This window comes from Acanthaster planci, linkage group LG01, assembly GCF_054643075.1.
Source record: "Acanthaster planci isolate LZ-2023a linkage group LG01, COTS_SCS, whole genome shotgun sequence".
NCBI lineage: Eukaryota > Metazoa > Echinodermata > Asteroidea > Valvatida > Acanthasteridae > Acanthaster > Acanthaster planci.
In genome coordinates, this window is record NC_141777.1 from 3,535,249 (window position 1) to 3,552,090 (window position 16,842).

Genomic DNA, 16,842 nt, shown 5'->3' on the forward strand with positions numbered 1-16,842 from the left:
TGCAGACAGGTCAGCCGTGTGAGAATCATAAAAGGCGAAGCACGATGAGGATGGAATATTCCAATTTCGGTTATAGCCTTGGCGGCACAGTCATGGAGGTATTTTGCCTACTATTCTCCCTATAATACAAATTAGTCCTAATACTCATTTTTTTTCTCCTTATTGATAAAATTTCTGTTTAATTTAGATCCATATAGCTTTTTAGTGCTTTAAGGTATTCCAATTTTTGGCAGAATTGATTGAATAGAGTGGTTATAAAAGTATTCGGTGCACTATTCTTTACCAAAGCCCCGTAGGTGACATCGCAGTTTTTCTCAAAGCAACTTTTCTCCACTGTATTTTTTTAAATTTATTTTTGAGAGCAGTCACTTTTGGGGGAATTTTACGAAAAAACGTTTTGGTCGCAGGCGTTGCTTTGCTTTGTGTACAGCAACAATTACGAAATAAAGAACCCCTGTAGTACGGTTCCATTAATGCCCAGAGACACATAGTCTGCTCTTCGTTTCGATGTTGCTGCTAAATATATTCAGGAGCAATTATTCATATTTCCCATAGCGGCCATGATATTTTAACGAGCACCTGTTTGTTACGAGCAGCTACTAATTTTTTTCTATCGTGAGCAGCTTTTTGTATGTTATATATAGCTACTCTTGAATAAATGAGCAGCCGACCCTGAAAGTAACAAAATAAAAATAACTGCTCTTGAAAAATTTTGTAATGAAAAAAAAAACCATGATGGCACAAACGGATTTTAATCTTAAATTATTTCTATCCCCATGACAGCAACTACTGGTATATCCATAACGAAACCCTTGTAGCTTGGTGGATGAATAGCCATTTTGTTGGCGGGGGGGGGGAACTTTGGAACAATGAGGTGTATGAAGCCAATCCGCTTGCTTCTGATTCAGAAGACGGAAAAAAAAGTCAGAGTCAAAGCCAGGAGAATGAGAGGCTAGTAGTATAGACGGAGCAAACCGCACCCCCATGTGAGGGGTTTTTTGGTGGGAGGAGGTGAGGGGGGCCTGGCGGGGGTAGGGACGGGAGGGGGAAGAGGAGCGGCAGGCGGCGGTGGGAAGTGGCGCGAGGAGGGAGGCGGGCGCGCGGTCGGGTTGATGAGGGGCGGTGACGCGGGAGGAAAGGGTTGACTCGGGGGGTGAGAACGAGAAAGAAGAAACGATGTAACACGGGTGCCTAAAACCAACCGGAATTCGACGGAATTCCTTAAGTGGTCAACGGGCAATGTAAGGGGTACCTTTTTTGTTGTTTTATTACACTTTTTAACGCCATTACAGAGAGATTTACTAGATTAATCGGTAAACGTACACGCTAAGAATGACATAGGAAACGTTACCATGTAAGGGAGACTTTTTTTGTGTGTGTGTTTTTTGCGGCTAGTACCCTTTTTTAACGCCAGCACAGAGAGGTTTACTAGATTAATCGGTAAACGTACACGCTAAGAATGACCTAGGAAACGTTAACATGTAAGGGCCACTTTTTTTTTTTTTTTTTTTTTTTTTTTTTTTGTGGATAGTACCCTTTCTCAACGCCGCTACAGAGAGGTTCGCAAAATTAATCGGTAAACGTATACGCTAAGAGTTACGAAGGAAACGTTACCATGAAAGAAAATGACAAAGTTCGCTTAGTGGTTACTACACATCGACGGAAACATTTAGTTCACGTTGTTACTCGTTAGAGCCCTGGCAACCTGCATTAGGATAAAGTCACTGTCATACACCGACGTGTCTACGCGAGGAAAATGCCTCCGAATGAAATCATTCACGAGGACGTCATTGTCCAATGTATCCGATGAGAACAAGTTGACGATCTTGTCCAAACGCAGACCCCGACAACGCTGTAAGAGGAAGAAGATGCAGTACTGCCCGCAGACGGCGGACAGCGGTCCTTGAAGAGGGCGGCGATTGTGGTGAACGTGAGGTTTGGTGTTTAACACTGATCCGGCCTCCAAACCCGGCCAACACTGGGTGGCCATCTATATTACGAGAGACGGGGATGCCGAGTACTTCGATTCTTACGGACAGCCGCCACAGCTGCAACGGGTGAAGAATTTTCTTCGGAGGAATGGCCATCACGTTCACCACAATCGCCGCCCTCTTCAAGGACCGCTGTCCGCCGTCTGCGGGCAGTACTGCATCTTCTTCCTCTTACAGCGTTGTCGGGGTCTGCGTTTGGACAAGATCGTCAACTTGTTCTCATCGGATACATTGGACAATGACGTCCTCGTGAATGATTTCATTCGGAGGCATTTTCCTCGCGTAGACACGTCGGTGTATGACAGTGACTTTATCCTAATGCAGGTTGCCAGGGCTCTAACGAGTAACAACGTGAACTAAATGTTTCCGTCGATGTGTAGTAACCACTAAGCGAACTTTGTCATTTTCTTTCATGGTAACGTTTCCTTCGTAACTCTTAGCGTATACGTTTACCGATTAATTTTGCGAACCTCTCTGTAGCGGCGTTGAGAAAGGGTACTATCCACAAAAAAAAAAAAAAAAAAAAAAAAAAGTGGCCCTTACATGTTAACGTTTCCTAGGTCATTCTTAGCGTGTACGTTTACCGATTAATCTAGTAAACCTCTCTGTGCTGGCGTTAAAAAAGGGTACTAGCCGCAAAAAACACACACAAAAAAGTCTCCCTTACATGGTAACGTTTCCTATGTCATTCTTAGCGTGTACGTTTACCGATTAATCTAGTAAATCTCTCTGTAATGGCGTTAAAAAGTGTAATAAAACAACACAAAAAGGTACCCCTTACATTGCCCGTTGACCACTTAAGGAATTCCGTCGAATTCCGGTTGGTTTTAGGCACCCGTGTTACATCGTTTCTTCTTTCTCGTTCTCACCCCCCCGAGTCCACCCTTTCCTCCCGCGTCACCGCCCCTCATCAACCCGACCGCGCGCCCGCCTCCCTCCTCGCGCCACTTCCCACCGCCGCCTGCCGCTCGTCTTCCCCCTCACGTCCCTACCCCCGCCAGGCCCCCTCACCTCCTCCCACCAAAAAACCCCTCACATGGGGGTGCGGTTTGCTCCGTCTATACTACTTGCCAAGCACCCCACCAACTTGAAAGCTTGGAGGTAGGGTGGCATTGTTTGTGAATAATTCTCTGAAATTTCATGTTTGACATGATCTCATGCCTTCTTCCGGTGGTTGTGAGTCCGTTTTCATTGAAATTGAACGCGATTCTTCTAACCTGATTGTCGGTAATGTCTACAGGGCTCCTGGTACTCCTCTCGATAATTTTCAGCAGCGTTTTGATTCATGCCTTTCCATTGGAAAAGTAAAGAAGTTATGTCCCTTCAAACCATACGATTGCTAAGATTACACCAGTTCATAAAAGTGGCAATCCTAAGAACATTCATAACTTTTGACCTATTTCTGTTCTCCCCTAGTTCTGGAAACTTCTCGGGCGGCTTGTCTACAACCGACTGTCAAAATTTCTTTCTCAATTCAAGATTCTTTTCGACAACCAGTTTGGCTTTCGTAGCGGTCACTCAACTGACACGGCTCTCATTCGCTTTACTGACCTTATCTCTAGTTCTTTGTGTGATAGGTTGTATACCGTCGGGGTGTTCATCGATCCATTTAAGGCTTAGGATACCATTGATCACTCTATCCTCTTATCCAAACTGAATTTCTATGGCGTTAAGGGGTGATTTGAGGGTCATCTCGACAATCGCTACCAGTACACTAAGATTGATGACTGCAACTCGTCTCTATAATAAGGGTAAGAAAAGTGTGAGCTCTGCTCAGTGAGTAAAATGAGGTGTTACATATGCAGAGCAGACTTCGTAGTATTAATAGGTTGTTTACTCTCGACACAGCAGACTTCATTATCTTCCCAAGCCACGAATACAAGAGCAAGTCTGATCAGCAAAGTCCAAGAAAGAAAACATTCAAAGCGCTTGAAGCACCCCTGGACGGCAAGGTTCTTTGTTGAGTTCAATGGCTTCAGCCGCACATTCGAACACAGGCAATTCGAACGCGGGCAGCCCTAACTCGGGCATTTTGCGGCCTATTATGATTAGGTGAAGCTTTGATTAGGTTAAGCCTGTGTGTGCCTGTGAGAGGTAAAGCGTGACATCGTAGCCGTATTCTGCAATTGTCTTTTTTCATTTTTCCAGGCTAGAAGCTGCAATTGATACCAGCCACGACTTGCCCATTTGTAGTCAAGAAGATGTGCAACTAGCACCCATGTGCTTTTCTTGCAAAAGTAGGCCCACAATTCCAGAAACTTGGATGAGATTGTGAATCCTGGCAACATATTGCTTGGAAGCATCGCAAATCGTGCGACTCCAGCAGTACAGCTTTCAAAAATCGTGGACTTCCAGCTGACTGTCCTGCTTTGGATTTCAGTCACACTTGTCAAAGCTGCAAAATCCATTTGAAAAATTACATTCAGATTACAAAAGGCAAAGATACTGTCGAAGTATGGGGATGCTGGAACCCTGTGAAATATATATATATATATATATACGGTTGAAAAATGGCTCTAAGTGCCCGAGAAAGTTGGGGGTTGTGACTTGAAAATGGCTGCAAGCAGGCTTCGGAAAAATCACTTTTCGGGGGTTAATTTTGTTTTGTGGGAATAACTCAAAATCTAATCGGTTAACCCACAGAAAATTGACAAGGAAGTGAAAGGACCATACAATAATTTAACGTGGGTTTCAGATACCTCAGTCATGTTGGTGCGTATGCTATTGGGACCCGAACAATGCTGATATTTACATTGTTTTCAACAGGGCTTGAATTAGTGGACTACACTACTTGGGTCTTCAACACTGGGGCCGGTAACCGCACTTTGTTTATGTAGCCGACCAGAGCGGTTAATCCGATTACGGTCTATAGGGACTTCGTTCTAACTCCTTGTGTTTATAAGCTCCATGGACCAGGTAAGCTGAACATACGCAGCAAGGTATGAGACGGAGAGAACCCCCCCCCGCTTTGTGTTGGTCATTGTCTAGCAGGAATTTGGGGAATTCCTTTCAGACATCTTGGGGGGGATGTGTTAAGTAACAATAGTCTGGAATGTGTATAGGGATTGGACATGTTGGGGGGGGGTACGCTTCGGTCTCATTTCTAAGCTAAAGCTAAATGTGTTAGGTTTAACTAGTGATAGCATTGATCTTGTCATGGAGCAATACCCTCAACAGAATTCTCCACTCAAGTGTATGATTCCAATTGGGTGAACATGTGGCATATGATATCAGTCATCCTTGTTTGTTTGCTATGACATCACTAAACCCTGTTCGGCCAGTTTGTGCACGTTCTAGCTGGAGCATGATGACGCAGTGTATTTTGTGTTGTGTGTGGAAAACAGAGTACTACTGTATAGCACACTTACCATGCTCATGTAATGCGAATTCCAAATCCAAACAGATGTGTTGTTACAACTCAAAACTGACTATCAGCCACTGGATTTAATTACAGATACTTCTCAAGTTAGTCAAATTTGTTTTCATCACAAGACATGTTCTGTTTAAGTAAGAATATGTTTAACAATATGCAAATAGCCACTATCAAATTTTTCAACAGTTATGTTGTTACAACTGACTGACTATCAGCCACTGGAGTAAATTACAGCTATTTGTCAAGTTAACCAAACTTTGTATTTTCCACCAAGACATGATATATTTGAGTAAGAATATGTTTAACAAAATACAAATAGCCATTATCAAATGTTTCAACAGTTATGTTGTTACAACTTACAACTGACTGACTATCAGCCACTGGAGTAAATTACAGATACTTGTTAAGTTAACCGAACTTAGTATTTTTCACCAAGACATTATCTGTGTTAAACAAAATGCAATAGCCCCTATCAAGTTTTTCATTTCATAATTGAGTATATCGTAAGTGGTTGTGTATATATGTACCCTGGACAGCAGCTTTAGTGACCCATGTCAATTCAAATTTGTCCTCTGCTGATAAAGTACTACAGCTTTGACATGCAAAACGACTTCAGACTTTTATATTCTATTTAAATCGATGTACATGTATCGATGCCATGTACATGAACCCACACGTAGCTTTCCTGTAGCTTTGTGGCTCTCTGTTGACTTAAGAATGGTGACAAACTTGAAAAAAGTGTAAGGGCTATCTCACAAATGTTAACTGTTAAAATTGTTTATGTATGGAAACGTTTGAAATTACCATTTGGACGATGTGAATTTTTATTCTGTAGGCAGGAGCCTACTATAATGACAGGTATCCGCTAAAAAGTACCAGGTTGATGAGAAAGACGTGTTGGTAATCACTAGCCATGTGTAATCACAGGAACTGTTTGTTGGAAAACGTTGGTCCCGTGCAGCTTCCCGAAAATTATAGTTTGAGTTGATGCCATTTCTGAGACAATGTTACATTGAATTGATTGATGTTGAAATGTTGATGTTGCTTTAAGTACGGAGATGTGAACGCTTTGTGTGACGTGATTTTTACATTTAATAAAGACTGGAGAAAAAGTTACATGTGTGTTGTTTGGGTTTCATTCCTGAGTAAAAAGTTAATGTAATAAATCAGAGTTTAAAATTTTTATGAAAAATCGGAGACAAATTGGTGCAATTATTTGCCAAAACAAGCAAATTTATCTGTATTTGTGTTAATTTTCTTTTATGAATAATTCCATGTACTTGCAACAATGCCAGCTCTAAGAATTCCGCAATGAAAAGCCGCTGAACACTTTTCAAAATCCAAATCGCAAAATTCATCCATATGGTCGGTGGTGAATTTACAAATGTTATTTTTAAACTTCAGCAATGAAAATTCGCTTCCTTCTTGTCAAATATGCAATCATGAAACCACCGCACAATAAACAAGTACACTGTATATAAAAAAAAAATTGACAGTGTTACGTCATAATGGGCCCATGCAATTCGTCTTATACCTCCCATTGGGCCTATGTTATTCACAAGCCTGTTTCGTCAGCTGTATTATCATATAGGCCTACAATCTGTTTAACTTCAGTTTCTCTCGGTTTTGCCTTAATGCAACAGCGACAGAACATTTCATAGAAACCTGCCCTAAAACCGTCCAATCGCCACCAGTAGATCAATGGATTTATCACAGTAGACAGCGCATACAACGTTAACAGGACACAAATCTCAAAAGACGCCGAAAAGATCTGATTGGATAAAAAGGAGCGATTGCAGTAGGCAATCAGCGAAAAAACGGCAAACGGCAACCTTGAAAAGAATGACGTAACAAGAATGAGAACGAAAACAATCAACAAATGACGAGTCTGTTTTACTCGGACGTAGTCTCGCTCCTTGTCGGCGCCGACTCCGGCATGGGACAGGCTGTACTGTTTGATTTTACGAAAAGCCAAAAAGTAAGTTAATGCAGTGAAAACCCATGCAATGAATACTCCTACAGAGTATCCAAATGTTTTCACCGTGAAAAAAGCTTTACGTTCATAAGCGTAATGTAGCAAAAAACCGTATATCAGACCAAAACACCAAAACAAGAAACACACTCCGAGCAAGCGATATCCAGTCACTAGTGAGTCGTAGCGGGCAGGTGGCATGATAGACAGGGCTAAGTAACGGTTGACAGCCGCAGCAAAAATAGTCAGTATTGACACGGAATAGCTTGCAGTGAGAATGCTCTGAAGAATTGGCGAGTCGATCCAGATAACCTGCACAATAAACAATCCGAACATAAAGTCGGTCATGACCAGGTTGAAGATGAATGCGAAGTATTTCATGCGAAGATTCTTCGTTCTAGCAAAAACTGCCATCGCCAGAAGATTCCCGACCACGGCCACTGCACCGCAAACGGTCACGGAATATCGCACGGCAATAGCGATGTTGTCAGCCATGCTGCTGAACGTAGATTTCTGTAATTTTCAACAGAACTGCCTTGACTGGAAGAAAACACAGAAAGAACCTGAGTTTCAGAGTAATCATAACAAAATTATTGAACACCACATCAGTGTATTTTCTGTCCATCAGCTATATTGTATTTGAATACCTAAAACGCCAGCTTTATATTTTCAAATTGTAAAGTGTGTGTGATGTCAGTCATCTTACCTGTTGGGGATGATGCGGAGAAATACCGGTTTCCGGTTCGCTCTGTCACTATCTATGAAAAACCACAATGATGCCATATGTTGACGTGCATACCTTTGAAACAAATGGTGTATCTTACCAATGTTTTTAAACGCAAAACTTTTTCATTCAAATCAGTTAGCATTTACTTACTTCACTTCATCCAGCTACTGTTCCAACGAGAGCGACGCACATTCAGACTGCAGACAGGTCAACCGTGTGAGAATTATAAAAAGCTCAGAATACGGTGACTGTGAATACTCACATTTGTACTCGATACAGCCTTGGTGGAACGGTCATGGAGGTATTTCGTCTAGTAGCGGAGGGAGCCTGTTTGGCACAGTTTGACCTTAGACCTAGAAATAAAAAAGTCATATGTATAATATCAATATAACAATAATGATATGGAAACGAAGCAGGATAAGATGATCAATTATGGCATAGGTTGACCTTTTGTAAGGAATAGGATGGAATGTGGGTACTGTAACAAATCCTTTTAACGAGGGATCAGCCAGAAAAGGGAACACACACACATGTCAACTTACAAAGACACGAATTACCGCCATTCGCCAACTGGCCTCTGGCATTTATTCAAAGAAGCATCAGTTGAATCATTTAGCTATTTACAAATTGGTAGTATGAATTCAGTAAAACATCAATTTAATAACAGTAAGTAATATATAGCAACGAAATTAATCCAAAACATGTAAATTCCTGGGATGTACTGCACTCGAATCAACAGGGACATACCATCCTCAACGAGCGTTTAACCAGTACTCAAAAGACCCAGTTCTACACCTAACATTTTAATATACAGCATAACCTGCTAAACTATGCATTTATATAGGCCTAAACGGTAAAGAATATGCTCGGGCAGGGCTTCAAGGGCACGTACGGGATGCATAAACGCATATACTGGCCTCAGAGTGTGCACTGACAGCGCTGGCTCCTGTCCAGTAGCTAACCCCAAAATTCAAGCAATAGTAGATCACAGAGTTTAGTTCGAAGAATGTCTTTATTCCATGAACTGGTATTATGTGCCTTGAAAATTGTTTGTGGGTAAAACTGTTAAAACAAAAGATTACAAACATAAGGTCAGTCCTCCATATTTGTGAAAGAAATTCTGAAAACCAACCCCAATAAACGTACAAAACTTCTTGACTATGTCAACACACAATTAAACAACCCTAAATCAAACTGTCACCAGTTTCCTCTTCCCATGCCAAAAACACACTAGTGAAATGACTCTGTCAAAGGGAAATAATAACATGATGTTGTGTACATCCAGATATATAGATATATACCATTACCTCCAAAGTGACAAAGGGATCGTATGGTGTGAATTCAGTCGCCCACGTGACATGTACATGAAAATAATATTAATAAACTTACAGACTTGTGGGCTTCCAGGCTTCCTCTGACACAATCAGAATTTCATGTAAGGAATTGACAAAGATATTCTTAAAAGGGTTTAACAAACACCGGGATCACCCAGCAATATGTCTCTGTAACGGATGACAGTCATAATGGCAACTATAAGTTTCAAAATACGTGAATCCAACATGTAGATTAACATAATCTTATACATTACTAAACTGAGACGGACAAAAAAAACCCCCAAATCACAATTAAATGAAACCTTCATAATCAAGTTAACAACACAATAATGGAGCTTAACTTACATAAAAATATATGGATGCTCAACCCTCAGTTTATAACTTCTAAAAGCACTATAATCTTAGGGCTCTCAGACACAAAGTTCGGAGGCCGTGAACACAAAACTGTCCGTACATGTCAAACAGTTAAACTAAGCAACGTACCACGCATGCCTAAAGCGTGATGCCACCTGGATATGGCGCGCCTGGGAATAGCATCTGACTATGGAGTGCAAAAATTAAGACAATTAAAGCTTGGGTACAGCACAACGCATGTGAGCAGAAAAAATTACGACACTCACCAGTATGTGTGCTTCGGAAACAGAACTTCCCACGTATGTTCACACAGCACTGCACTTGGATCCCATCTCCTGCGATTGCAACGCCTTGTTTCCATCACAAAAGCTCGCTGACCCTGAACAATAAGGAGAACTAAGTTGAGGAAGGAAACACACTGTAAGAAAGTCCCTCACTGCACTGTCGACTGACCGCGCAATAGTTGGTAGGGCGCCCTCAGTAGTTTGCTCCTTCTCGCACCGTACATTCTATTCTAAAATCAGGTTTACCAACATATGGCCAAGCACATTTCCAATTAGAATACCTCCAAATTTGCCCTTACTGTGCGTTACTGATAATTGTGAGTACAGCCATATGTTCTTTAGTGTTTAGAGTATAAGATCATATAGTGATTCTTGTGTTGATATGTAAAATAGAGGAGTACAAACCTTAACCTTAATCGGGGACAATTGTTGCAACGTTACGTGTACAATTATGTTGTCGTCTAGTGGGCACATGTACGTGCATTCCAGTGAATTTATTAGTATTTATTTCTGTTTATTTTCCAGTCACCACGGTTTCCTGTTCTATATATTTCCAAGACTTCATCACTAGATTCAGCTCCACCATTCCGTTCACAAATCACAGTTTCCCAAGATTCCTAGCCAATCGCAACTCACTACCCCCTGTTTCTAATTATCTGGTCATAATAAACAGACAGTTTCTTCATTTAACCATCCTGCTCATCAGTTTAATCGCTGCCATAGAGTTGTTGTGTTACCCTTTCGAGCAACGCCTCCCTTTCCAAGAAAACCTTGTCACTTCTTTACAATATCTTTGCCTGCTACTTTAACTCTGGCAAGAATGCAAGGGAGTGTGCCTTCTATCATAACAATACAATTTAAGTAATTCTAATGCAAATAATCCCCACTAGGCAGGAGTCACCACCCCAACCCATCGGCTATCCATGTAGGGCATTCTTCCGTGTGGTGTTCTATGGCCGCCAAAATTGCGTCCCGTCGCCCGGACGCCACAACGCGACGCTACGACAGCTCCGTCGCGTCGTGGGGTCGCGTCGTGGCGTTGCCTCCTTTCTCATTACTTTTATGCTATGTTTTATGCGTTGCGTCGTGCTGTCGTGGAGTCGCGTCGTTGCATCCAGTCCTGCTATCTTGCTGTCGCGTCGTATCGTCGCGTCGTACTGTCTTGTCGGGCCGTCGCGTCGTGCTGTCGATCCGTCGCATCGTGCCATCGACCTGTTGCGTCGTGGCTTTCAGCGTTGCGTCGTGTTGAGCCGTCGCCCCTGAATGGGTGCGCTCGATTAGCTTACATGCGTAAGTTAAACTTACACGAGAGAGTTCGTTTAGCCATCGCGTGATCTTCATGCCTGCCCTGGTGTCAGCCACCATTACCCCAGCTGGCGAGCGGGTCTCTGGAGGCTGCCCGAGTGTAATGACGTCACAGATGGACTGTTTGACCATGGACATCATGGAACGTGGCGGGGACTTGAAGTTTTTCCCAGGATGCCTTTGCGAATACGCTGTAGCGTTCGATTAGCTTCATTTCGAGACTTCCCCTGCGTGCAACAATGGTGTATCCAGGGAAGCTAATCGAACGCACCCACTGGTGGAAATAGGGGGCGCCCTTAGAGACGGAATTAAGTTTAATACCAATAGATACCATTTTCATGATCAACTCTTTTAGGGCCTATGGGTGCATTCCACCAAATTGTTAGATTTCTGCTCACGAGCTCATTAATATTTTGTGATCCCACGGGGCTTTGACAATAAGACATGCCATAATCAGGAGGGATGATTGAAATATTTCTACAAATACCCGAATTTGGGATCGGTAGTTTCCAGTTCCAGGGTATTTCTTCCACAGAAGCCCCGAATTGTGGGCCTATTTTGGATAGAGGCGGGTGGTTACATTCAGAGGATAATGACACCACAGCGAGAGCACGATGCGACGGCACGACGCGACGACTATGGCCTCGAAGCAACAGGTAGACGGCACGACACAACGCAGTTTTGGCTGCTGTAGAACACCATGCAACACTTCCGTGGGTCTGTAGCTCGTTGTTGGATCTCACACGTTGCATTCCTATGTCTCTCATTTAGCTAAGCTACATGCATATGGAAATGAGCAGAGAAGCCAATTTCGTATTAAGTTATTTATGCTGTACTCTGGCGTGGTTGCGTGTTCCTTCACTCCCATGTCTTATCTCTCTTATCTTTGTGTTTTTTCTCCGGAGTTTGGCAAGTCGGAAATTCATCTCCGTGGTTGGGCGTGGTAAGATTCCCTGGAATTCTAATATTCAGAAACCCCGGACTTTGTAACTGTCAGTCATTCACCAAAGATGATTGGGTAAGCACTTTTACGCACCCGGTTTCTACCTTTGTACACGTGACTTCTTATTCTGTACTTCACATTTTTACACACGACACTTAGATTCTCTAGCAGGAAGTCATGTGACCCTTTGAGATGGAAGATCCCATTGGTTGAGCTGTTCAACTGCGCTCATATTTTATTAATTCCAAAGCCTCCAGATAAATAGAGCAGATTTTTCTTAGCTCGTCGGTCAGGTGTGGCGGACCAAACCCTTGTTGCGGGAGCGAAACATAATGCAGTGCTGGGTTAATTGGACCCTCTCCCAGAGAAGTGCAATAATAACCATTCTTATGGCGAAGAAATATAACTCTATGAATGCCCAGCTAGCTTAGCTAGGACCGATGCGAGAGCGGTACGAACTAATCCAGGGTGCTAGTGCGAGTTCAAGCTCTGACATCGTAGCGGCCCAAACTGATTGCCGGGCGAAACACCCCTCGTCCCTCGCCGCCCTGGTCCTCCATGGTCCTGCTAACTAGCCCCGTCCTCCCCGACTCTACGTTGAGCCAATCACTGCGCTCATCACATTGCGGTCAGAGCAGCAGTGCGGCCCCATCCAGGTGTTGCTTGTCACCGTGGTGGCCCGGGATAGTCTGGATACCAGAGGTCTATAGCCTATGTAATATTTCTGTCTGTCCCTGCACGATATCCCACAGAACGGAATGTAAATAATACATTATTTACAATATTTGCTTCCTTAATATTTTTCATAAGAATTGAACTGATTCAACATTATTTTGAGGGCGGGTATACCTATGATGAAATCTGCTGTATACTCCAAATTAGACAGGACTTGAGTTGCAGGTAGGCTCACAGAAGTCTTTTAAGCAGTAACGTAACTTGTTAGCCCCATAAATAATGCTGATGTGCTGGACAACCTGTTCTCAGTGGTCTATCCACTATGGCATACACACCCACAAAACCAACACGTCACATTTTCTGAATCTTAAACCAATTAAGTGGTAATTGTCCCCTAACAATACATTTAATAAACAGTTTGTTATCCACAGCACGGTCTAGTATTTCTGTATTTCAAGGTGAAATTGAGAGTACAAAATGGAATATCTGTATCGGTTGGCAGATTTCTTCTAGAATTTGATGAAAACAAGGCGCTACATTTTTACAGTATGCAAATTAGAATTAGACTGTGAATAAGTTGGCCTGAACATTTTTGCTAAAAATGTTTTTCCCCCAAAAACACTTAGTTGAATTCTCAGAAAGGCGACATTTGCTTGTCAAGGGGCAGGGGTAGTGTGGCATTACTGGCATTAATTATGGGACTAGTATATGCTTTGCAGGTGGGATTTGTACTTGCCTTATTGGAAAATATCCTTAGAAGTGAATGGAATCATCACATTGTCATTTGTTATACCCCGGCTTTTGCAGGTCTTATGCAACCCATCTGATAGGCGATGCACGACAGGCGACGCACGACGGGCGACGCACGACGGACGATGCACGACGGGCGACCGCAGATATTGAATTCCATAGTGTAGCCTAGTTGCACGATGCGATACACTGCACCCGGCGTACCGTACCCATTCCGCCTGACTTGCATTTCTAACGGTCCTGCCAAACCGTAGTTCCTTTATACTTGTTTACAACTTCGCCGCTCTATAACTTTGTCTTGTATGTGTTGTATTAATGTTAGGCTACACCTTCTTCAAACCCACATTGAACTTTGACGAAGAGAAGTGAGAGCAATAAACCAATTACGCAGCAGACTCCGGTGGTTTTATCGATAGGAATGTGTTGAAGGTAAGGTAAACGTTTCATGTTGGTTTTAGCTGAACAACGGTGGTCAAATGGAAAAGTTCAACGTGGTACTTGTTTCTGGAATAGTCTTAGACTTGAATCAAGTCGGACTTACGTTGGTATTCCTTATCCCCTCAGCCGGTATGCACTACACGGTCGTCACGCTCGGCCCGGCAGCTCCCATAACCCTTATAAGGCGCCCTCATTACAGCCTTTATTTAGAATGTGTGTCATACGTCACCTGTCAGTAAGTCCGACTTGAGGGATAAGCCAATCGGACCCCTGTCCGTAATAATGTAGTTATTCATAATTGCATATGAACGACATGATCTCGCATAATGTATACGGAATTTCTACCTATCAAAACAGTCAGACTTATAGACTCGTTCATGAAAGACGTAAAAACAAGTCCGGTAATGTGATTGGCTGCTGCCACTTCTGGCAGATGACCTCATTGGCTGTGTACAAACGGTTGGCAGATTCTTCGAGTCGGGATTTCTGAACTGAACTCATAGTAATAAGTGGACACAAGAGGGCGCGAAGCAAGTAACGGCGCGCAGTCTCATTCGATACGTATCCAAAACAGAAACGAAGACGTCACAGAGATCCCGCCTTGAGTCGAGTCTAGAACAGTCTAAACTATAGTACCCCTCTTAAAACATCCCTAACTCTCTAAATTTATCACAACTTAAAAACCCTGTTCTTACTGGCAATTTGTTATACGTTATAATGGCTTGATTAAACTCCTGCTTGTCTCCTGTTAACGTGTTTGTACTTGAATGTTATCGGGCTAAGCCTATCATATCAATTATTCGATTCTTATTTTGTAATGCAAGCCCTACGTTTCTGTTTGTCCTGATCTGTCCCTAGTGGTCACTAATATGTCAAAAGGCCGGGGAACAATAGCTAGCCTGCTTCACCCCACACCCCACTTATTTTAAATTAAGGAATACTTATGCGCTAGGCCGGTCTCAAACGCGTGTTTAAGATCGCCCCAGGGAAACGGATACGAATGATGCTAGAGCAGTAGGCGAGGGCATTATAAGCATTCAGTCTCCTGAGCTGGTCTTGAACAAACGTTTATATTTATTCCCATTCTTAAATATCGGTACAATTAGAGAATCAAAAGATGTCAATATACGATAAGTTTCCAAGGATTTTGTTCAAGGATTTTACTTTCATTTTCCCGAACACCCTTGGGCAAGTGGTCCAGAAGAATCTCCTTTTATGGACAGGGCTCACACATAGCGAGTTCTGCATGCCGCACGCGCAGCGCACACAGCTGATCAATAGTGGCCGATAATAGGAATGGATGAAACCATTGATCTTCATTATCAATGGGTGCGTTCGATTAGCTTACCCGTGTTAGTCAAACTTACAGGAGTGCGTTCGTTTAGCCATCACGTGATCCTCTTGCCTGCCCTAGTGTCAGCCACTACTACCCCGGCTTGCGAGCGGGTCTCTGGAGGCTGCCCGAGTGTAATGACGTCACGGATGGACTGTTCGTGCATGGACGTACATTATAGAACGTGGCGGGGACTTGACCTTTTTCCCAGAATGCCTTGACGAGTACACTACAGCATTCGATTACCCTCATTTCGAGGCTTCCCTTGGTGTAACACTGGTGTATTCAGGGAAGCTAATCGAACACACCCATTGAGTTAAACTGTCTTGTATCCAGCAGGTGCTGTACCCAGCGGGCATCATCAAACCGGAACGGGCATTACTATACTAATATGGACCGGCCTTAGGAAAAAGGACCCTCTCCTGGTCACTCACAGTCTCTCGCGTTTTAAATGTTAAAATTCAACTTTTCACTTTTCAAACTTTTCAAATAATTGTTTAAGTACCTTCAAGACTAGTACCCTGGTCTGGAATTGATACACGCGCCATGTCAAGGCATGTGTCGAGTCATGCAAACGCCAAATACTATACTAGCCCTTCATTGGGTGCATTCGATAAGCTTCCCAGAATACACCAGTATTACGGGCAAGGGCAGCCTCGGAATGAGGCTAATCGAACGCTGCAACGTATTCGCCAAGGCATTCCGGGAAAAAGGTCAAGTCTGCTGATGACTCAAACCTGTTTTTCTCACATAATGACTTAAATACACTTATTGAAAATGTTAATTTAGAGCTGAAATCTATTGCTAGTTAGTTTAAGGCTAACAAATTATCATTAAGACTAATTATATGCTGTTTAACAACTCTGCCCATGAATTTGCCGGGGATATAATAATTGATGACACTTCAATTAAGAAAGCTGATTGTCTTGAATTTCTTGGAGTCTATATAGATTAACTGGATTAACTTGGAAGTATTATATTAATTATTTGTGTAACATAATATCCAGAAACATTGGGGTCATTTGTAGAATTAAACATTGTGTCCCTTTTCCAGTATTATTATCTTTATATAATACTTTAATTTTATCATACCTGAATTATAGTACACCAAGTCTTATCTGGGGACAATGCTCATCAAATAGTGTTAACAGACTATTACTTCTACAGAAAAAGGGCTCTTCCCATAATTTGCTCTGCTGATTATCGTGCTCATGCAGACCCTCTATTTGCTCAGTGTAGGACTCTTAAAATTAAGGGTATATATTACCACCAACTTGGGTCTCTCATGTACCAGTTTACTACAAATACCTTACATTCTCTTGTTCAGGCAACGATCATTCGTAATTTTGACCTACATACTTAT

General features: G+C 42.5%; 1 protein-coding gene across 10 annotated transcripts; it reads right to left on the reverse strand.

The window, feature by feature from the left end:
* Positions 1 to 5,397: 5,397 nt before the first annotated feature.
* On the reverse strand, positions 5,398 to 10,184 carry LOC110974312 (adenosine receptor A3-like). Of its 10 annotated transcripts, XM_022225869.2 has the most exons (6): positions 10,018 to 10,184; positions 9,453 to 9,477; positions 8,956 to 9,125; positions 8,326 to 8,416; positions 8,043 to 8,094; positions 5,398 to 7,876 (listed from the first exon to the last, which is right to left on the reverse strand). In XM_022225869.2, exon 6 carries the CDS (start codon positions 7,829 to 7,831, stop codon positions 6,920 to 6,922), a length of 912 nt encoding a protein of 303 aa, XP_022081561.2. In that variant the 5' UTR covers positions 7,832 to 7,876; positions 8,043 to 8,094; positions 8,326 to 8,416; positions 8,956 to 9,125; positions 9,453 to 9,477; positions 10,018 to 10,184; the 3' UTR covers positions 5,398 to 6,919. The 10 variants fall into 10 exon arrangements, 9 of the variants coding, with proteins under 9 accessions (XP_022081561.2, XP_022081560.2, XP_022081559.2 ...); XM_022225868.2 differs by lacking the exon at positions 9,453 to 9,477; XM_022225867.2 differs by lacking the exon at positions 8,956 to 9,125.
* Between the last annotated feature and the right edge of the window lie 6,658 nt (positions 10,185 to 16,842).

Excerpts from the sequence above, each read along its gene's own strand:
- LOC110974312 (XM_022225866.2), bottom strand. The coding sequence starts at position 7,831 with ATGGCTGACAACATCGCTATTGCCGTGCGATATTCCGTGACCGTTTGC.